General features: G+C 42.1%; 2 protein-coding genes across 2 annotated transcripts; one reads left to right on the top strand and one right to left on the bottom strand.

Moving 5' to 3' along the window:
* The first annotated feature begins 549 nt into the window (after positions 1-549).
* miox (myo-inositol oxygenase) lies at positions 550-10547 on the top strand. Its single transcript, XM_047392152.1, has 10 exons — positions 550-728; positions 807-881; positions 2575-2655; positions 6377-6539; positions 6623-6690; positions 8095-8204; positions 9093-9160; positions 9482-9531; positions 9689-9801; positions 9888-10547. Exons 1-10 carry the CDS (start codon positions 711-713, stop codon positions 9994-9996), a joined length of 855 nt encoding a protein of 284 aa, XP_047248108.1. The 5' UTR covers positions 550-710; the 3' UTR covers positions 9997-10547.
* On the bottom strand, positions 10328-22671 carry lmf2a (lipase maturation factor 2a). The gene is made up of 14 exons (XM_047392140.1): positions 22464-22671; positions 21748-22001; positions 21618-21646; positions 20704-20897; positions 20425-20603; positions 19114-19258; positions 15775-15903; positions 15588-15693; positions 15414-15510; positions 15145-15327; positions 14535-14703; positions 14237-14348; positions 13224-13332; positions 10328-10939 (listed from the first exon to the last, which is right to left on the bottom strand). The coding sequence occupies exons 1-14, from the start codon at positions 22555-22557 to the stop codon at positions 10541-10543; spliced, it is 2199 nt and encodes a 732-aa protein (XP_047248096.1). The 5' UTR covers positions 22558-22671; the 3' UTR covers positions 10328-10540.
* Positions 22672-23592: the final 921 nt, after the last annotated feature.

The following is a 23592-nucleotide window of genomic DNA, read 5'->3' as shown; positions in this document are numbered from 1 at the left end:
AAACATCAATTTATCATCACAAAGTTCCTCACACCTGTTAAGCATTTATTTAAGTGCCTGGTGACTAATATGAACCGGAGCCAAACAGGATGTTTGGGGGCCAGACAACAAACTGCAAACACTGTGGGTCTGCTGACTGAGATAACTAAGACATGTGATACAGGCAAATGCCGTCAGAGGCATCTGTGTACATAACTGGGTCAATACCTAGAAATTAAACTCAGCAGGAAAAAGGAGGGGGTCTTTGTTTTATTCAAGTAAATATTTTATTATTTGATGGCAGACAGAATACATTCTGGTAAATGGAATCAAGATCGATTAATTAATTGAAATGAACAACTTTTTAACTTGTAAATGTACGATCAAAAAAATGAGATGTGCATCTGAAAATTGCTGATTCATTCTCCATGTATCTAAGCACGTACTGTGCTGATTCCTGAAAAACTCTTCCTGTAATGGACGCTGTGTTGAACGCACAAACAAGGCCAACGTTCAACACACAGGGTACCCCGTTAGGTAAGGGTTGGTTAAATTGTGACTGGACATGGGTGTACACCTAATGGTAGTTTTTAAAAGGAATTCATAGGTCAGACACTTTGTAGTCAGATTCTGGAGGATATATATATATGAGCAAGAAGGAAAGTAACCATCTCCAGAGGACCAACACACCCGAACACATTTAGTGAGATTACTGTTCATCCTAACCAGCCATGAGGGTGGTCAACATTGTGAGTGTTATCCCTTCTGAAATAATTGTAGGTAAAAAAAAATCTTTAAGCATGTCTGCTTTGCTTTTTTAACTGCAGGGACCAGATCCATCTTTGGCATATCGGCCAAACTTGGAAAACTCCAAAGAAAAAGAAGATTACAGAAACTTTGTGGTGGGTTCAAGCTTCTCTTCAGCTTGTAACTTCTATTTAATGCTGCATTTATGAAAAGATCAAAGAAATGTTTACGTAATTTCATATTTCTATCATTAGCTGTAGTTTACATTTACATTAGCTGTAGCAAGTAATTAAATAGTGTAGGTTTTGTTTTTAAGATTTATGTTTAACTAGCTCCAGTTAAAAACGCTGTAATTCAGCTTTTTGTTTAGATTCAAAAAATCCAAGTTGTATTTAACATTAATTTAATTTAGGATAGGGATTGTATTGCAAAAATAAGAATACACCATACAGCTTTTTATATTTCAAAAAAGACCTTGCAGTATATATTGTACTCCAATCAATCTACAAATACTATTTTGGTTGGTGCCAAAGCTTTAACATTTAATGAAACCAAAGGTTTGGATTAGAAGTTAAATGGACGTTGAGTAATTATTGGTCAAACTGTCAGATGATTAACAGGTACAGACTGTAAGGTCTATAGATTATTTACTGCAAAACTGTTTTTCAGAAACGTGTCAGGTCGATATCTATTTACTTGAGAAGTTGTGCATCATATTTTGTATATACAAGGAAACAATAAAAGGCACATATTATAATTTCACAGCTTTTCATTTCCAATTGTTTTCAGGCTTGAAGCTGATGTTGGTTATGTTTATTCCCATGTCTGAATGTTTAAAATATATAAAAAATATGAAAGACAGCAACTGACTTCATGGCAGCCGAGATCACAGCTAAAAATTACAGAAGAGTGATGACATTTCAACAGACCATCAAACCTGGCATGAATGCATAACACAATGGCCACCCACAACTAAAGGAGCGATAGCAAAATCTAGGACTTAAAGAAGAGTTCATAAGGTTCATAACATTTCTAATGGTGATTTGTCCAGCAGGGAGGAGGAATGTTGTCTGAGAGACAGTAACTTTGAAACCTAACAAACAAGCACTCTACCTAAGGATTTAAAAGCATGCTGTGGTGAACTCAGCTCACCTGTAATTCGTCACAGTGGCAAAGAGAAACCGTTTCCAAAAAAACTGAAATGCTGGCAGGATTCAGGTTGACGCTGAAATGTTTGCTTCAATTCTGACCAGCATTCTTCAACATGTGCCACAGCGAAATGCTATGTGTCGCAACTGTGGCATGAACTTTGTTGTGCCCTCATCCCTCAGCCTTTGATCGTTCCCTTCTTTTAATCCAAGGTTCAGTTTTCCTGCTCCACTCACAGGGTCTTATTGTACCAGAAAAGTGTTTAATTTACACATATGGTTTCAAAAGCAATGGAAAAGCTGATTATAATATTTTTATGCTCTATAATTTCAAGAGTTTTCTGGCTTTGAAATCTGGTAAAATCAGCTCTTTAAAGCAACTTCTAGTTAAAGCTGAGAAGAACAACTATTTAACCATTTTTTTATAATTGGATACATTTGTAAATATAAAAACAATATTTTCATACTTTGCGTTGGCTGGCAACATATTTTAATTGTCCTATAAAGTAACAGTTTAAGACTTAGGACAAAACTGAAGCAATTTTGTTATTAAAACAGATGTTTCAGTTTAGCTGTTGATGTCAAACGAATTAAAAACAGTAATATTGCATTTGCTCAAAAATCTCTTCAGTACCTATTTTTGCAATATGGTGTATTGGTGTTATAACACATACTGAGGAGATGTTTCCTTGCTTTTTAGGATGGAAGTCTCTTCAACAGAGTCTTTAAAACTTACAGTGTGATGCACACCAATCAGACAGTGAACTTTGTTCAGCAAAAGGTGAGAAAATCAGAAGCAAACAGCAATAATGGATTATTATATTATTTACAAATTTGAACTAAAAAGCATCATTTCTTTTATTTCATAGTCTTGCTTTGTTTCAACAGTCCTGCAAGTTGCAAACTTTCTGTCAATCACTCTGTATTTGCCCATTCCGACTAAATCACACAATTTAAACGAATCTCATCTGTCTGAAAATTAATCCAAAGCTGAAGAGCCAGTGAATACTGTGCCTGAAATAAACTTTGTTTAACTTTTTTTTTTTTTTTTTATATTACTAGTTTATAAACGCCCCTCCTTGAACCGCCACCTTAATGTGGTGGACGGGTTTGAGTGCTCGAATGATCCTAGAGGCTATGTTGTCTGGGGCTTAAATGCTCCTGGTAGGGTCTCCCATGGCAAACAGGCTCTAGGTGACGGGTCAGACAAAGAGCGGTTCAAGAATCCTTCATGAGGACTAGTAGATCGAGGCACGTGACGTCGCCCGGTACGGCGGACCCCGGGGTCCCACCCTGGAGTCAGGCCTGGGGTCGGGAGTCGCCGGAGAGGGCCTGGTGGCCGGGTTGCTCCTCGCGGGACCCGGCCGGGCCAAGCCCAAATGAGAGACGCGAGGCCATCCCCCAGTGGGCCCACCACCTGCAGGGGGAACCGTGAGGGACCGGTGCAGTGAGGGACCGGTGCAAAGAGGATTGGGTGGCAGATGAAGGTGGAGACCTCAGCGGCTCGATCCCCAGATGCTTAGGCTGGCTCTAGGGACATGGAATGTCACCTCGCTGGTGGGGAAGGAGCCTGAGCCTGTGCGGGAGGTCGAGAGACATCGACTAGAAATAGTCGGGCTCGCCTCCACGCACAGCGTGGGCTCTGGAACCCATCTTCTTGAGAGGGGCTGGACTCTCTTCTACTCTGGAGTGGCCCACGGGGAGAGGCGGCAGGCTGGGGTGGATTTGATTGTTGCCCCCAGCTCAGCCGTCTCATGTTGGGGTTTACCCCAGTAAATGAGAGGGTCGCATTCCTGCGGCTTCGGGTTGGGGACAGGTCTCTGACTGTTGTTTCGGCCTACGGGCCGAGCGGTAGTGCGGAGTACCCAGCCTTCTTGGCGTCCTTTTCGGGGGTGCTGGATAGTGCCCCTCCCGGCAGTCCCCCATTATTCTGCTGGGGGACTTTAACGCCCACGTGGGAAACGACAGTGACACCCGGAGAGGCGTGATCTGGAGGAATGGCCTCCCCGATCTGAATCTGAATGGTGCTTTGTGATTGGACTTCTGTGCTAGTCACGGATTGTCCATAAATAACACCATGTTCAAACATAAGGGTGTCCATCAGTGCACTTGGCACCAGGACACCCTAGGCAGGAGGTCAATGATCGACTTTGTTGTCGTATCATCAGACCTTCGGCCGCATGTTTTGGACACTAGGGTGAAGAGAGGGGCTGAGCTGTCCACTGATCATCACCTGGTGGTGAGTTGGATCCGCTGGAGGAGGAGAAAGCCAGACAGACTTGGAAGGCCCAAGCGCATAGGGAGGTACTGCTGGGAACGTCTGGCGGAGCCCTCGGCCAGGGATGTATTCAACTCAAACCTCCGGGAGAGCTTCGACCAGATTCCGGGGGAAGTTGGACACACAGAGTCCGAGTGGACCATGTTCTCCACATCTATTGTCGATGCTGCTGCCCGTAGCTGCGGCCGTAAGGTCTGTGGTGCCTATTGCGGTGGCAATCCCAGAACCCGGTGGTGGACACCGGCAGTAAGGGATGCTGTCAAGTTGAAGAAGGAGTCCTATCGGCTGTAGTTGGCTTGTGGGACATTTGAGGCGGTTGACGGGTACCGTGAGGTCAAGCGTACCACAGCCCGGGCTGTGGCAGAGGCAAAAACTCGGGCCTGGGAGGAGTTCGGAGAGGCCATGGAGAAGGACTACCGGTTGGCCTCGAAGCGATTCTGGCAAACCGTCCGGCGCCTCAGGAGGGGGAAGCAGTGCTTTGCCAACACTGTTTACAGTGGGGTGGGGAGCTGCTGACCTCAACTGGGGACATTATCGGGCAGTGGAAGAAGTACTTCAAGGATCTCCTCAATCCTGCCATTACGCATTCCTTGGTGGAAACAGAGGCTGGGGACTCGGGGTTGGACTCTTTCATCACCCAGGCTGAAGTCACCGAGGTGGTTAAAAAGCTCCGCGGTGGCAGGGATGAGATCCGCCCTGAGTAGCTCAAATCTCTGGATGTTGTGGGGCTGTCATGGTTGACACGCCTCTTCAACGTTGCGTGGTGGTCGGGGACAGTGCCTCTGGACTGGCAGACTGGGGTGGTGGTCCCCCTCCTTAAGAAGGGTGACCGGAGGGTGTGTTCCAACTACAGGGGAATCACACTCCTCAGCCTCCCTGGTAAGGCCTACGCCAGGGTATTGGAGAGGAGAGTCCGGCCGATAGTCGAACCTCGGCTTCAGGAGGAGCAGTGCGGTTTTTGTCCAGTCTGTGGAACACTGGACCACCTTCTATACCCTCTACAGGGTACTCAAGGGTTCGTGGGAGTTTGCCCAACCAGTCCACATGTGTTTTGTGGACCTGGGGAAAGCATTCAACTGTGTCCTTCATGGTGCCCTGTGGGGGGTGCTCCAGGAGTATGGAATCGGGGGCCCTTTACTAGGGGCCATCCGGTCTCTGTACAAGCGGAGCAGGAGTTTGGTTCGCATTGCCGGCACTAAGTCGGACCTGTTCCCAGTGCATGTTGGACTCCGGCAGGGCTGCCCTTTGTCACCGGTCCTGTTCATAGGCGCAGGATTTCTAGATGCAGCCAAGGGCCAGAGGGGGTCTGGTTTGGGGACAAGTGGATTTCGTCTCTTCTTTTTGCAGATGAGGTGGTCCTGCTGGCCCCCACTAGCCAAGACCTAGAGCATGCGCCGGGGCGGTTCGCAGCCGAGTGTGAAGCAGCTGGGATGAAGATCAGCTCCTCCAGGTCAGAGGCCATGGCACTCGACCGGAAAAGGGTGGCTTGTCCTCTTCAGGTTGGAGGAGAGTTCCTACCTCAAGTGGAGGAGTTCAAGTATCTCGGGGTCTTGTTCACGAGTGAGGGAAGAATGGAGCGAGAGATCGACAGACGGATCGGTGCGGCTGCTGCAGTAATGGGGGCACTGTGCCGATCCGTTGTGGTGAAAAGAGAGCTGAGCCGAAAAGCGAAGCTCTCGATTTACCGGTCGGTCTACGACTTTGGGTCATGACCGAAAGAACAAGATCCGTAGGGTGGCTGGGCACTCCCTTAGAGATAGGGTGAGGAGCTCGGAGTAGAGCCTCTGCTCCTCCACATTGAGAGGAGCCAGTTGAGGTGGCTCGGGCATCTATACCGGATGCCTCCTGGACGCCTTCCTCGGTAGGTGTTCCCGGCACGTCCCACCGGGAGGAGGCCCAGGGGACGGCCGAGGACACGCTGGAGGGACTATGTCTCTCGGCTGGCCTGGGAACGCCTTGGGCTCCACCCAGAGAAGTTGTCTGGGGAGAGGGACGTCTGGGTGTCTCTGCTGAGACTGCTGCCCCCGCGACTGGAATCCGGATAAGCGGAAGACGACGAGTACGAGAACAAGTAGTTTATAAACATCTCCTAAGAGTAATTATGAATATAATTTCTATATTTCTGAAAAGTCAAAAGAGGACAAAAACTATTTTAAGTGGTTTAGGAGTCCTTAGACATGAAAGGAAAAGCCTTCCCTATAGTCACACTGCACCCTCTCTGCAGCACTCTGAATGGACCCACTGCAGCCACTCTCAGATGGGAATGATGGACGCCATTATGTCTCTGGACCAGCTGGTGGACGAATCTGATCCCGACGTCGACTTTCCCAACTCCTTCCACGCTTTCCAGACTGCTGAGGGCATCCGCAAAGAACATCCAGATAAAGGTACCGCCTGAAGACACTTAAGCAAGAATAGTTACATCCCAAAAACCAGTAAATAACTTACAAACTAACCTGTTTCACCTCAGTCTGGTTCCAGCTAGTGGGGCTGATCCATGATGTTGGGAAAATCTTGGCCCTGTGGGATGAGCCGCAGGTATGATACAGAGCCTTTTGACTTTATCCTCATTTCAAGACTTCAGTATTATGTTGTAACTTGTTTGATTTAATGAAACCTGTTGGTTTAATATGTTGTAGAGGTAAATGGGATTTTACTTAAATGTACACAACATACAAAGCCTTGTAAAGTTTTTCACATTTTGCCACATCCCCAAACTTCAATGTGTTTCATTAGGATTTCTTGAGATAGATCAAAACAAAAGTTCTGCATAATTATATAGTTGAAGGAAAGTGATGGATGGCTTTCAGAACTTTTTACAATAAAAATCGCAAGTGTGGCGCAAATTAGTCTTTGGCTGCCTTCATTTCAATACCACTTAATAAAAGTCACTTAATTAGTAATTAGAGTCTGTGTAATTTCATCTCAGAATAAATCCAGCTGTTCTGTAAAGACCACAAAGGTGTATTAGAGAACACTGGTGAACAAACAGCAAGATGAAGACCAAGGAACACAGCCGACAGGTCAGGGATAATGTTGTGGATAAGAGCAAAGCAGGGTTAGGGTACATCAATCTATGAATATCTCACAAAACATTTTTCAGTCCATCATCCTAAAATGAAAAGAGGCACTTCGACAAACCTACCAAGACAGGTGGGGAAGAAGAATCCACCTAGACACTAAGGATAAGTCAGAAGCTGCAGAGATTCCCAAATCTGACCTTTATCGAAGTTTGTCAAAAAGTGAGCCAGAATAGACAGAAAGTGATAAATCCAACTCAAATTTTGCCACTAGCCAAAGAGGAAAATGCTCTATTCAGATAACAGACTTTTATTTTACATTTTGTAACCTACATGCAACTTTGTGGAGTAAAACACTGCACAGCACCCTCAACAAACCATGAACACCATAAAACATGGTGAAGGCAATATCATGCTTTGGGCAGCTATAATAGAAAGGTTTAGATCAAAAAACATTAGTGTTTTAGGAATGGCCCAGTCAAAGTCAGGACCTGATTTCAATTGAGAATCAGTGGCAAAACTTGAGAGGTGATGTTCACAGATGTTCTCAGAAAAAAAGCACAGAGCTTTTTCACAAAGCAGAACGGACAAAATCCGTCCTCTCCACATAACCCAGAAGACTTAAAGCTGCAAAACACAAAGTGTTGACTGAGATACGAGCTCAACATTTCAGGTTTTTATCTGTAAATAAATGTTAAAATCACATTTCATTCTTTCCACTTCACAATTATGTAGTACTGGTCTATCACAGAACATCTCAAATAAGACACGTAGAAAGTGGTGGCTGTAAATTGACAAAATGTAAAAAGCTATATTGCAAGTCAATATACTATGAAACATAAAGGTAATATTGTTTTCTTTGGAGCCTACACCAAAGAGTAAATCATTTTGTGGTAGTTAGGTGTGTGGGTGTGTTTCACAGTGGGCTGTAGTGGGAGACACGTTCCCTGTGGGTTGCAAGTTTCAAAACTCGATAGTGTTCAGAGACAGCACCTTCCAGGACAACCCAGATGAGAAAAACCCAAGATACAAGTAAGTATCCTCAGCCTAAAGGCTCACTGCTTTATGAAGGAAGTCTTACTGTTTGATGCACACCAGACCAGCTTTAAAATGCACCTTTAATAGAAACTAAATGCATTTATATTTTTTCACAGATTAAATATAAACAATACAAAGAGTCATGTGGCATTTTTAATTGCATTTTTCAGCACAACTATGTTCAGGTCTTAATGGTGTGATTGTCAACTGGGTGGTAGTGAAGAATAATAGCCATATGTAGTGGAAGTTCTTGCATAACGTTGCAATCGGTGAGCCCTTTCTTAGCCTACTAGCCAAGTATTTTATATTTTCAACTAGAAATGATGAGTGCAGTCCAGATTTAAGTGAAAACCATAAAACAGAATCACAAAGCAAAACAAAATGGAACCAGATACAGAATTCAGTAGGGCCTTTTTTTATTATTATTTTTATCTCCGTGCCTCTCCCATTGACTGGCCAATTAACAGCTAAAAAAAACAAAACAAAAACTTTTTTCCAATTGCTGTGGTGCCCCCAGCCTGAGGGCACATAGGCAGTGACCCATAACCCCCATATATAGAACCACCACTGGTCAAACCAAATGTAATACAGCAGCACGGTGAAACTACACATTACATTAGTTATGGTGAAGTTAAAAACCCACCGACAAAAGAAAAAATTGTTTTATCTGAAAGTATTTGCAAGCACAGCTCCTAAACTCTTTGCTTCAAAGTGTCCTGCTAAATACTGTTTTAAAGAGCAAGAATGCCGTGGTCCTTCACCCACTCTACACCAAAGAAACAACTGAGACATCCTACCTCTTTCAAACAGAAAACTAGCACTAAGAATGAGGGAAATTGGAGGAAATAGCATTAAAAATTTGCATTTTCTTCCCTTTTCTAGGACTGAATACGGGATCTATGAACCCAACTGCGGTCTTGATAATGTGCTTATGTCCTGGGGCCATGATGGTAGGGGGAAATGATCATATTTAGCCCAATATAGGTTCTGCTGAATTAGGGCTGCATGATTTTATCATCATTGCAATTCTATCAAATGCTGTATAAATATTGCAAAGAACTGCTTTGACAAAGCTGTTAATTTTATTAGTACCATGCATTTAATGCTAGTAATATTTGGTGATGCTCCTAGCAGCTACAGCCTCAATTCTTTCTAGAAAACCACATTGCTGGAATAGAAACATTAGATTTCCTTTCCCCCTCAGTATCTAGACAGATCACTTACTGTCTGGGCTCCTGTTTCTGTTTTTACATTGTGCTTTATTCTTTCAGAGTATCTCTACAGAGTTATGAAGTTCAACAACTGCCCCATCCCAGAGGAGGTGTGCAAATTATTAAATGAAGTGGTTTAAATGCATGTTTTCTGCAATTACCCTCACAGTTAGCAGACAGATCAGTTTATATCAATTCTAAGGTCTCAATTTAAAGGTGATGTTTTTGTTGTTGAAAGATCCCGTGTTTTTGTGCGTTTCTCCACAGGGGCTTTACATGATTCGATTCCACTCCTTCTACCCCTGGCACTCCCACGGAGATTACACCCACCTGTGCAACGACAAAGACCTGCAGATGCTGCCCTGGGTCAAAGAGTTCAAGTTGGTATCTTCTTAACTTTCAGATCCGCTCTCGCACACAGACAAGGCTTTGACCAGAGATCTAACCCTTAACTGTGTTTCGGCAGCAAATTCGACCTGTACACAAAAACCACAGATTTGCCCAACATGGACGAGCTAAGGCCTTACTACCAGTCTCTGATTGACAAATACTGCCCCGGAGTCCTGCAGTGGTGAACCAGCAGCGGCGTGATTACAAAGTGGAAATATCAGCGACTCAATGTTTTATCAACACTTAAGCAGGACTAAGTGCTTTTTGGACACCCAGGTCATCATTATTTGCTTAAACGTTTAGTTTCTGCAGCAGTCATAAAAGGAAACTCTTCAATTCTTGCAGTTACAGGCTGTAAAAAACTTATTTTTGACAAGTTAGAAATCAATATGGAACTACTACAATGCTTCCTGTGGTGTTTCATTTCTAATAATACCTAAATATTTACAGAAAAAACAGTTGCTGGATATAGGTCAGTACACAGACAGAGCTGCAAGTGCAAAAACACAGAAAACATCAGCGATATTCATTTACTCCCATGATAAACAGACCTAAGCTCAGTACTTTGAATTCTACACTCTGGTTTCCTCAACCAGGAATGTTTTCTTTCTCAACATTAGAGGAAATACAGATGAAGTAAATTGGGGCAGAAGACAGGCTGGCTGATGAGGAAGAAGAGATGTTATTTGGCTTTTTTAAGGCAGGTTGTGATTAAAGTCTTAAACTCCTTCAAAAACGTTTGTCTGGAATCTCCTCCTCCTCCTCATTCTCATTGATGACCTCTTGCTCATTTTCCTCATCATCCTCCTCTTCATCTTCATCTTCAGTGTTCTTTTCATCATCTTCCTCCTCTTTTGCCTGCTGCTCCTGTTTTTCCTCTGGATCTGACAAGTCTTCATTAACACCTTCAGTGTGATCGTTCACCTTCTCAGCCATCTTATGGGTGACTGCAGTCTGTTCAGCATGTTTATTCTTGCTGCGCAAACCCGGAAGAAGACAAAAGGTGGCGCAGCAGGCAATGAGGGTCCAGATTAGCGTGTGGGCTGGAACGCCTCTGACCTGAGTGCGCACCCACCTCACCGCCTGGGCAACAGTGGCGTTAGAAACCCGACGTGGGGCCGATTTGTCCTGCAGAACAGAGAAAAAAATGAAGTTTAACCCATTAAAAATCAGCCTCATATCCAAGGCTTTGTGGGGTTTTTTTTTTATGAAATCTGTTTCTTTTTAACTGAACAGCACAGAAAGCATGGAAGTCTGCGTTATGTGAAGACTATGATGCTTGGTCTTAATAGAAAAATACAATAGACCCAAATAACTAGCGTCCTCTTAATAGGCTTTCTGCACGATCCATTAAGTAAAATTCAAGAACAAAATAATTTATGCAAAATAAGATTATTACTTTTTTCAAAAATGTTTATTCAAATTATTTAACAGCTTATGTTGTTTTAAACTGGTGTTTTTCAGTTCTGGTGTGACTCAAGTATTTGTTTACTCATAAAATTACCTAAATTCAACACCTTCCCCATGATGATTAGCTAGAAGTGGAAAACATACCCAGAAGGTCTTAATTGACCAAACAAACAGTAAGCCAATGTCCAAAGCTGGATTCTTGGGCGGGTTTACAGCAAAGTTGAAGGTTGGGGGGTAAATTCCTTTCAATGGTGCTTTTTGCAGGGTTTCAACACTTTATTCCTGACCTGACTCTACTTTCCAGAGTTATTTATTTTTGTTTAGTGATACTCTGAATTTATGACCCGTATTTACAAAGCGGATGTGCCATTATTATAAAAAAGACTCTGAGAAAAACTGATGAATGCGGGCAAAGGATACAAGAAAGAAAGTAAGGTAGGACAAAAGGCAGGAAGTAAAGGAGGTACGACACAAGGAAAGAAAGGAAAGACGAAAAGCCACAAGGAAGGAAGGAAGATAAGACGAGGAGTGAAAGCAGAAAGGTTACTAGGAAGAGAGGGAGGGATAAGGAAATAAGGACGCAAGAAAAGAAGAAAGGGCCGAAGTGAGGGAGGCGGGAAGGGTGCATGGACACAAGGAAGGAAAGAACGGAACAACAACGTGGAATGAAAGGGAAGCAGGAAGAATCGAAAGACAGATGGAAGGATAAAAGACAGGAAAGAAACAAGGAATGAAGAACAAAATCTGAACAGAATGATGAGAAATAAAATCCGGAAATACAAATATCTTCTCCAAACTCCTGTCGCGACACTGAAGACTTTCCCAGACTGGGCAGGAACCCCGTTTATGCTTCCCTGCATTATAGGATCGGTAGTTACTGCCACAGGGTAATAAAACCAGAATTCCTCAGTGAGCCAGCACATCAACTGAATGGAAACTGGGTGCATTTAAATACTTTTTACTGCCTGAAATTAAGAACGATAAATTTTAAGCTTTTTAGGATTTCTTTAGGCCCTGCATAAATGCTATCTTAAATCTGCCATTTTAGATAAATATGGAGCACCAAATAAATAGTTTTTAATCAGAATAAATGTGAAAAAAATGTTAAGAGATATTTATACAGTTAAAAGAGTGAGCATGAAATCCAAGATGGCATTAGTCTAATATCAACATGTTCGCCGACACAGAGAACATTCAGACAGGCCCATTTGACTGAACAGAGAGAGGGATCTTTGACAATTCCTCTGTAACATTATCTTTCAAAATTGTCTTAGGTCCTCTTTTTTTCTCTCTTCAGCTCATCCCAAAGAGTTTTCTCAAGGATTCAGGTCTAGGCACTGAAGAAGTTGATTTTCTGTGTTGACTTGGCAAATATTTCGAATCACTATCCTGCTGAAAGACGACTATTTTCTGGGGTCCATTTTTTCTATGGCCTCTAGGCATTACAGTAGTCAAAGGAAAAGTCTGATGCTTTCTGCAAAAAGTGAACAACTGTAGTGAAAAACATTGCTTAAGGTCCTTTGCTGTTTGTGCCCCCATGTGCAGTTCAAGCTCAATATCACTGTCACCTGCTCGTCCAACATGGATATTTCAGCATTTGTTCTACTGTTTCTATCCTTGTCTGGTGGTGATATATATATTTTTGAAAACAAAAAAGGGAAAAAATAAATTCAAATGAGGGGCGTAGTTAAAACTACTTCCTCATTTTTAAATGTTTCTGCAGCCAATAACAACCAGAGGGAAGCTTACAGAAGATGGTTAAAAAGGAAAAATGCTTCTGCACACACACACACACACACACACACACACACACACACAAATATGCAACGGATCTTATCACCAAGATCCAGCACAGACAAAATGACTGAGAACAGTAGTAGTGGAAACAGTCCTTTTTTTGTCATTTTATTAGCACCAACTTTCTCACAGAAAGAAAATTGGGAAGGCATGGATTATTTGTCATTCCTTGGCAATCATAACAAGCATTTAAGGACAGATTTACCTTTAGGCCAAACTGGCTGAGCATGCCATCCAGGAAGGTGTTGCCCAAGTGCACTCTGGGATAGAACTCCTCATCATAGACCCTCCTCCACCAGCGCTCTGGATAAGATCTGCAAGGATCCAAACAAAAATAGTTATGCATGTGAGGCATGGATCAAAGTTCGTTAAGCTATTTCATACATGTAAGGCAAAGATTTAAAAGAGGACAAGTTGGTATAGAAAAAATTTTCAAGAAACTCGTTTTTCATTTGAAAATCTGCACTTCTTCATTTACAGCTAAAGCTTTTTCTAGGATGTTGCACTTTCAGACATGCCTGATGATGTTTTTAAGTTTTTCCAATTGTGAAACGCAAGAACTGAAATAATATGCGTTGCAAAAGCTTTCTTACTTGTTTCAGTGTATTTTAGTGGGATTTTATGCGAAAGACCAACACAAAATGATATAATCGGCTTCATAATTGCACTGGCTTTTATTTTGAGGTATCAGACTAAAGGGGGCTGTGTACGCCACGATTTTTATTTGCATGGTTGCTACACATTTTTTCATGCAAAAAATTCCCTTTCCAGAATCGACTTTCTAGTCATTTAAGTTAATTTTATAATATTATCTACAAACTGAGATATTTCCACAGTGGGTTGGCTTTGAATAAAGATCCAGAAACTGCAGGGAAGTAAGAGAGGAGGTGAAGATAGAAGGAAAAGGCGGTATGGCACAAGGAAGGAAGGAAGGAACATTAAAGCGATGGAATAGAAAATGAAGTCTATACTTCCAGACCAGGAAAATACTGAAATCAAATTCCAGAATGTATAGGAACCCTAAACCTGTGAAAATATGTGCTACCGTGTTTTGGTCTATCATATTAAATCTCAATTAAAAACTTTAAAGTTTGTCGTTGTAGCGTGACAAAGTTCAAAGAGTTTAGTTACTTTTTTAAGAAACATGTACATCTGGCTCAAAAAGTGGCTGTAATGTTTCAGCGCAGGCGGAGAATCGAAATACCAGTGAGCACTGACCCATCGGCCTTCGGTTCAGTAAACCAGTATCTGTAGCGGTGAGCTCGGAGGTAGGCGGGCGGCTCCTCGTGAAATGGATACTTGGAGACATCCGTCTGGATCAGTTCAATCACTGTAGGAGCAAAAGGAAAACTTTAAGAGACCCATTTGTTCCTTGTTCCTCGTTTTACAGGAAATTCACCACAGCTTTCAGTGGATTAACGTGTTTTATGGATTTCATCTGAGAATAAAATCTACTGGAAAGGGGCAGAAGCTCAGAATCTGACCCCATTTTACATAGGTTCGATAGGTTTTGCACCTTCTCTTTTGCCTTGTAGGAGTCGGTACATCAGACTGGTAAACCATGGACTCTGGGTTTGAGGCCCCAAAGCGGCAAACCACATCTGCCAGTCCAACCGGGGCTGATGTGGCGTCACCACAGGAGGAGATGCACTTAGGTTCCCTGGCTTGTACATGAACTCAATCTCCTGCGAGGACAAAACAGAAACATACTGTATGATGTAAACAACTCTCATGTAGGGCTGAAACAATTCGGATTAAGCGTGAACAATCGATTATTGAAATATTCGTCAACTAATTTAGTAATCAAATAATCGTTAACTGGAGTATACAGGCTCTAAAACGTGCCATTTGGTGAAAGAACAGCCCATTCAGAGCAGTAATTAAGCCAAAATTGTACAACAAATATATTAATTTTGCATTTAAAAAGAAAAACCTTTGTCTATAAATATGTTCTATCCAGAACTCCTCAAGTGGGTATAGTTTAAGCTTCACCTGGTTCAAATTCTGTATAAAATATCCTATTAAGCACCTTTTGCTATTTGATTATTAAGCGATTAGCAAAATAATCATTAGTTGCAGCCGTACTCTCATGCAGTGAACAGATCCGGTTAAAACCATTATCTCACCGTCCATGTGTTCCCATCCTTGCTCCCTTCAATGACCACCTCCGGCCTCCCACCGACTCCTGTCATCCTTCTGAACAGGCCGTAGGAGTTGGCCAGCTGGTAGCGATTCACTAGTCCGAACGCCTGACGCACTCCCGGCCACAACCTGGCGTGAGAGTCGTACTCTACGAAGCTAAACGGCACCTGAAGCAGAGAGAAAACGGCAATGAGTCGCTGTTGGTCATTTGTAAACAATTGATCATGCAGCTCTCTGATTTCCCAGCACCCACCAGACTGACTGCAAACATGGATACAGCAGCAGCTGCGAACACGGTCCACTGGATCATCCCCAAAAACCTCTTCAGGAAGCCAGAGACGCACGCACACCTGTGTATGATTTCACATTAAAGTGGAGATTAACAACTTAAATGTTATGCATCTGCAGCAGAGAACATATAAGATACCTGAACATGGAAGTGACCAACTCCCAGGTAAGCGAGAGGACGCCGATCCAGATGATGGGGAAGGTGACAGTCTTCAGAAACTGGTTAAACTGGTGGTATGTGAATGCTGCAAACGTCAAACGAAAACAAAAGCAATGAAGTACACGTTTTTCCGATGGTTTTTGGCAACTGAAGCAGAATTACCAACCTGTGCGAGATGAGATGGCATTCTTGGCTGAATCCACCTGCAGATCGAAGCAGATAATTGTTCCAATGATCAAGAGAGCCCACACCACCAGCTCCACTAAGTAACAAAGCCACGGCAGCAGCTTGGAGTCTGAGGAGAAAAACAAAAACAAAACAAACAATGCAGATTTGTATGAATGCGTTTCCGCACACAAGAATCTTTTTAAATCCTCTGATCATCACAAAAGAGAAAAAGCTTGGAGACTTGCTAGATGTGCTGATGTATCCAAAAGGGCTGTGCAGCTGTCCTTTAAAACAATACTGGAGTTATATCAAGGTTCCTACACAGTTTTTATTTCATACTTTTCCAGAATCAAAATTGTAAATTTTTTCTGGATTTTGTAAAACATTTGAATAGATAATATTAACCCTTAACTGCTTGAATACTAATTAAGTCTAATCTGACAAAACAAAACATTGACAAATCAACTTCTAATTTTAGGAATGTGGTCAGGGAGGGAGTTCCCTTTCATTTTGTTTTGATTTTTTATTTTATTTAACTTTTATCACTTTTTACTTTATTAAGGTGACCTTGTGTGCCCTGAAAGGTGCCTTTAAATAAAATGTATTATTATTATGTCGGCAGTGTTTTTTCACGTTGTCATAAGGGTAGAGAAACATACAGGTCCTTCTCAAAATATTAGCATATTGTGATAAAGTTCATTATTTTCCATAATGTCGTGATGAAAATTTAACATTCATATATTTTAGATTCATTGCACACTAACTGAAATATTTCAGGTCTTTTATTGTCTTAATACAGATGATTTTGGCATACAGCTCATGAAAACCCAAAATTCCTATCTCACAAAATTAGCATATCATTAAAAGGGTCTCTAAACGAGCTATGAACCTAATCATCTGAATCAACGAGTTAACTCTAAACACCTGCAAAAGATTCCTGAGGCCTTTAAAACTCCCAGCCTGGTTCATCACTCAAAACCCCAATCATGGGTAAGACTGCCGACCTGACTGCTGTCCAGAAGGCCACTATTGACACCCTCAAGCAAGAGGGTAAGACACAGAAAGACATTTCTGAACGAATAGGCTGTTCCCAGAGTGCTGTATCAAGGCACCTCAGTGGGAAGGAAAAAGTGTGGCAGAAAACGCTGCACAACAAGAAGAGGTAACCGGACCCTGAGGAAGATTGTGGAGAAGGGCCGATTCCAGACCTTGGGGGACCTGCGGAAGCAGTGGACTGAGTCTGGAGTAGAAACATCCAGAGCCACCGTGCACAGGCGTGTGCAGGAAATGGGCTACAGGTGCCGCATTCCCCAGGTCAAACCACTTTTGAACCAGAAACAGCTGCAGAAGCGCCTGACCTGGGCTACAGAGAAGCAGCACTGGACTGTTGCTCAGTGGTCCAAAGTACTTTTTTCGGATGAAAGCAAATTCTGCAAGTCATTCGGAAATCAAGGTGCCAGAGTCTGGAGGAAGACTGGGGAGAAGGAAATGCCAGAAGTCCAGTGTCAAGTACCCACAGTCAGTGATGGTCTGGGGTGCCGTGTCAGCTGCTGGTGTTGGTCCACTGTGTTTTATCAAGGGCAGGGTCAATGCAGCTAGCTATCAGGAGATTTTGGAGCACTTCATGCTTCCATCTGCTGAAAAGCTTTATGGAGATGAAGATTTCATTTTTCAGCACGACCTGGCACCTGCTCACAGTGCCAAAACCACTGGTAAATGGTTTACTGACCATGGTATCACTGTGCTCAATTGGCCTGCCAACTCTCCTGACCTGAACCCCATAGAGAATCTGTGGGATATTGTGAAGAGAACGTTGAGAGACTCAAGACCCAACACTCTGGATGAGCTAAAGGCCGCTATCGAAGCATCCTGGGCCTCCATAAGACCTCAGCAGTGCCACAGGCTGATTGCCTCCATGCCACGCCGCATTGAAGCAGTCATTTCTGCCAAAGGATTCCCGACCAAGTATTGAGTGCATAACTGTACATGATTATTTGAAGGTTGATGTTTTTTGTATTAAAAACACTTTTCTTTTATTGGTCGGATGAAATATGCTAATTTTGTGAGATAGGAATTTTGGGTTTTCATGAGCTGTATGCCAAAATCATCTGTATTAAGACAATAAAAGACCTGAAATATTTCAGTTAGTGTGCAATGAATCTAAAACATATGAATGTTAAATTTTCATCATGACATTATGGAAAATAATGAACTTTATCACAATATGCTAATATTTTGAGAAGGACCTGTACATATAATATTGGTTATCAGCCTAAACAGTAATATTAAGATGGGATATTGGCCCAAATTTTCATACTGGTGCATCCCCAGTGTGCAGTCATTTAGTAAATCAGAAACCAAAATACGATGTGTAAAATGTCAACATCAAGTTGCAGGGGTTCACGGATCAATCGGCCGGCCAATCAGTCGATTTAGTTAATTTTGGGCGATCGCCCGTTACTTACATGTGAAACTGATGTTATCCACCAATCTGATCTACTTGTTTAACCTGTTGTGCAAGTTTGTTTTGTATTTAAAATGTGAAATATTACAGACTGAAGGAACTGCAACGCTCTAAACTCATTTATATTTGAGAGAACCACTTCATGGGTATTGTTCAATGTTCAGGCCTTTTAAATAAGATAATAGGGTTGCAGCAATTGCAGTTAAGTTGTGTTGAAGCCAATCAATCAGAAACCTTGCCATTTAGACATAAATCAATGTAATCATCATTCGATTTTTGTCTTTTACAAAGCAGAAAAAGAAAAAAAAGGCCAGAAAACAGTTTTTCATACCCTTAATGTTTTCCATCCTCATCCAGACCTGGAAAAAGGCTTTTAATTGTTCTGAAATGCTGTTCATTCTTAATTATTGTGCCATTATATTAGCTAAATAGGCAGTTAATTTAACTGCTTAATTTGTTATTAGTCTTGTTATAAAATACATTTTTTCAGCATTTTTTTCAACCTCGTTCATTACAATGGACAATAATTTACATGGAAGTAAATACAGCAGCGTGTACTAAATGTGTTTCTAAAGAACCTTACATAAAGCAGCACCTATAATTTAGTTACATATATGTTTTTGTACCATGACAATAAATGATTACCCTAAAACCAACCATACTTTTCCAGACTGCGTAGGAACCTTGTATTTTAATTTCCTAGAACTTGAACAACTTGGTTATAAATTCTGAAGACTCATACAAACGTGCACCAACAAGGAACGTCTTCCTGCCAAATGCGCCACATCGACTCTAAGTGTAAAACAAACACTGCTCTGCAGCCACAGTTTTACGGTAGCAGGACACCCCATCGAAAGATTCGCTGGATCGTACCGTTGTTCTCGTCGTCAAACTTGTTTGCTTTGCGGAGCCAAAAGTTTACGTGCCGATCGTCCAGGAGGGACAGACAGAGTGTCAGCGTCAGCAGGTTGAAAACGTTGTAGTTGCCCGACAGAACGATCAGCACCTGAAGAAGCACCTACACAAAGAACAAAACAACGTCATTTACAAACAAAAGTTAGTTTCTAATAAAGCTCCGTCATGAAGTCTGCTGTTTTGGAACTGACCCATTTTCACCTTGAGTGGTCAGACTGGTGGCTGGCCAGAAGGCCATAAATCTGATCTTTGTCTTATACGGAAACAATCCATTGTGCACTGACAACAACACTCTTCGGTATAAAAGTTGTTACGGAGTGAAGAAGGCTCAAAGCTAGCTCTTTCAGTGGTTGCCTGTTTCCTGGACTCTACAGTAGAGATGGGGGACAGGAGGATGTTGGCCAAACCGACATCCATCATGAACAACGCCTCTCACCTGCTCTAAGACACGGTGGGCGCTATGGGCTGCTCCTTCAGCAGCAGGCTGCGGCTGCCACAGTGCAGGAAGGAACACTTCAGAAGGTCCTTCCTCCAATCAGCAATAAAACTCTACAATCAAAGCCAATAAATGTTTCACCTCATTTATGTCTCTTCTTTCTATGTATATAGTGTACATATTTGTTGTAACTTTATTTAGATAAAGTGTTCCATTTTTGCACCTTTGCTTTTATTAATCATTTTCTTTAGGTTATCTTTTTAGATGTGCACCTTTTATTTAGTTTCAGCTCACACTATTTTATGAGAAAGACATTTTTGTTGGTTAAGCTGCTGATCAATGACTTGCATTAAATCTCCCAAAACCACCAAATTAGCACAAAACAAAAATGTAACTTTGTGCACTTTTGTTACTGGCGGCCGATCACAAAGGCACAATTTGTTCTCATTGCTTTAGCTCAACCAATAAAAAAAAAAAAACACAAAACACCAAAGGCATAACTGTTTGACACGCTGAAAAATTACATGAAATGGAAGATTAAGTGAAGGATGACGCATCGCTCAGATCCTGCATCAGGTGTTTGCTGGAAAACATGTGAAACATGTGACTTTGTATCTGCTAAGTAGTGGCTTTAGGCCTGACATTCGTTTTTATCTCAGCACAAATATGCAGTCATGGTCAACGACAGAGACTGGGACCAAAACAGTGGGAAAGTCTGAAGGAGTCAGGAGAAAATCTGGGTCCTTGAAAAGTACTCAAACATACTGAAAACAAATTGGGTTCTTTTAAAATAAGTGGTAAATTAGATTACTTCTAATGTGAAGTTTTCTCACCTGCAAATAAAAGGCACCAAGCCGCAGCCGACGCAGAGGACTGAAGAAGAGTAAAGGTACAGGAATCTCTATAACAAATGTTCCCACTACGCTGAGCTTATGCCACCAGACTGGCAACTGGTGGGCAAACCAGGCCAGTGGAGTGGGGATGCACTGGGTTTCATAGTGATACGTCAGCGCTGCTCAACACAGACAGAAGAAACCTAATCAGTCAGAAGTTCCAAAAAGAAACTTGCAAACATCTGCAGCGTTTTGGGCAACAAAGTTGTGCGTTTGTACCTGTGAGGCCCCACCATGTGGGACAACGTGAGGTGAGCTTCACCACTCCAGAGGCAAACATCAGCCTGAAGAGCAACCAACGAATCAGCCAGAAGGTCACACGATCGTGCTCCCTGGCTGCTCGAGATCCCCTGACTGATGTCAGGGGTGCGACAAGGATACAGAGGAACCCTGTCTCAAGCAGCAAGTTGTCCCTGAAGGGCAGAAAAATAAAAGGCTATGAAAGAAGGGAACGTTACAAGTAAAGAGGAGACTAGTGGATGATGGCTTCATAGGAGTGTTATCTGCAGTGCTGTTGCACAGAAACAAAGACAAACATCACTATGATGATAAAACAGAGTCCAGCTGTTGTTTCTAGAAGCTGTTTAAAAATAAAACCTGCAGCGCTCTGCACAAATAATCATCCTCCTAGAACATTCTTACAGTTTTTCATATTACAACCACAAGCTTCAGTGTATTTTATTGGGATTTTCTACAAATAAAATTATAATGCATTTGTGTTTATCCCCTTCAACTTTGATACCCCTAAATAAAACCCACTGCAACATAGGCAAATGTTCCCCTACCAGCAGGACAAGCCCTGAACATACAGCCAGAACTGCAGTGCATATTTGATTAAAGCATATTTAGGTATTTGAATGGCCCAGTCAAAGTCCAGACTTATATCTAATTGAGGATTTGTAGCAAGACTTCAAAATGGATGTTCACAGACGCTCTCCGTTGTATCTCAGCTTGAAAACCCATGTATCCTTTTCCTCCCACTTCACAAGTATGCAAAGACGTCTGCTGATCTAGCACATAAAACCTATTAGTTTATGGTTGTAACCAGACAAAATAAGAGTTTAATGGGTAGGAATACCCCTGTAAGTTGCTGTGTATATATTTCTAGTTTTTACATTGACAAAAACACTTACCACTGAAAGTAGAGGAACACCTGGCCCACCTGTAATAAGAAAACACTTTAAAGTAAATAAAAACAAATAAAAAAGGAACACTGTGTCAGAGATAAAAAAAAAAAAAACGTTAAGGCCATCACAAACTCACTTGGTACATGGATAGGTACAAGGCCCAGAGGCAGAAGAAGACCAGGCTGTCCCTGAGAGCTTCCACCAGCATGGCTGCCAGGCTCAGAGCAGCTCCGGTGAGACACAGCAGCTCCATGGAGGTTTGAGTGTCCAGGCCCAGGTGGGGACCCAGCCACAGGAGAGAGGGAGAGGACAGCAGCTGGTCCAGCAGAGGCTTCCCAGTGTACCGCAGCTGCCAGCGGGCAGGGAGCAGCCCATCATTCCCATACAGACCTGCACATAAAGAATGAAAGGAATGTTGATTAGTTTGGAATGGACTTTTTCATTTTCCATGATAATACATGCAGATCTTTGCATTTTTATCTATCCTTTAGATGGCAGACCCATTATATGCAAATAAGGGATGTAGGTTTCCAATACAGCTCAAAATGCATAATGGAATATAGAGACTTCATCTAAAGGCTACATTCGTGCTTTCTTAGTAAAACATTGTGTTTTGGATGTGCGTAGGGACAAAAGAACATATATATCATGTCACCATATTGTCCAGGTTGCATTTATCTCTGCAGTTCATAAAGTTACCTCAGTGCGCAGACAAGCAGAACTTTCCAGGCACTTCTTCACCACGTAAACACAACAGCACAGGAACACTGAATGAGCAGCAAGTTTCCAGCTAACAAAGCTAACGCTGACCGTGGAGCAGAGAGAGAGAGAGATGGCTTCTTTCAGTCTTACCTGGTATCTGCACGTAGAGGGAAACAAAAGCTACCATGTAGATGAGCGCCATGCACCAGAGGAACAGGCGGGGAGGCAGGATAATGTCCCCCATCGTTCACCACCCGGGATCTTTCTGTCACAAACACTGCTGGTCCCTGAGCAGAAGGAAGGAAGCTGCAAGCAGGATTTGACGTGGACGAAGCGGGAGCCACGCCACCCAGGCGGCCACAAGATGTCGCTGCTGCTCGTTTCAATCGCATGCAGCGTTTAAGTACCGCTGGGTAAAAGTGGTTAACTTGTGATCGCAGTAGTTTAACAGTTTTCCTACAGATCATGCCTGGAATTATGATTCAAAAGAAGTTTTTGGAAATAAAAAAAATAAAAAAAACCAGTGACATTCCTTCAGGAAAAATACTTTGATGTTAGAATTTGGTGTATTATAGGGGTTCCCGTAAACCTTTAAAAAATAAAATAAAAGAGGACTGTAGCAAACAGATGTCTAGTAACTATCTGTTCTAGAAGTACAAAGGTGTGAAGCCCAAAAATATCTTTTGTTGGCAAAGTGAACGCCATTTTATAGATTTTTTTCACAATGACTTTCTTTCCTAATGGGTGGCTTCTCTGACAGGAAACATATACAAGTTTCGTCACAGTACCTGCTTCACACAGGAAGGTTGTTAATGTTACACCACCTCCAACCTCCATTTCCTTTGTAAAGAGACATCGACGTCGTCTCTGTAAATAACAGCCCAAGCAAGAGTGACAATAGCTTAAAGGTTTATTAAATAGCGTTTGCATAACCAGCTGTTTTTGAGACTCCAGTTGTTTTCGTACTCGAGAAATGTTTGTAGGTTTTGGCCCAGTTTTCATTTGACATTAGCTGTTCCAACTAATTTAAATTTATACAAAACCACTGAGTTGTCTGCTGATGCTATTACTTGTAACATTGGAACAGAATCGCTCTTTTAATGTTTTTATCTCGTGTAAAAATATGGCATTGAAAATTTGTTTTGTACTTTAAGATCTCCCTCCTGGCAATGATCCCTTGACCAACTATGGAAATCACAGGTTTATCATTTATTATGTAGTTAATTTAATTTCCTTTGGGCATTAATAAAGTATCTTTGAAATAAATATTGCATTTAAT

Source organism: Girardinichthys multiradiatus, chromosome 2 (assembly GCF_021462225.1).
Source record: "Girardinichthys multiradiatus isolate DD_20200921_A chromosome 2, DD_fGirMul_XY1, whole genome shotgun sequence".
Lineage (NCBI taxonomy): Eukaryota > Metazoa > Chordata > Actinopteri > Cyprinodontiformes > Goodeidae > Girardinichthys > Girardinichthys multiradiatus.
This window is presented reverse-complemented; position numbering and strand designations above follow the sequence as displayed.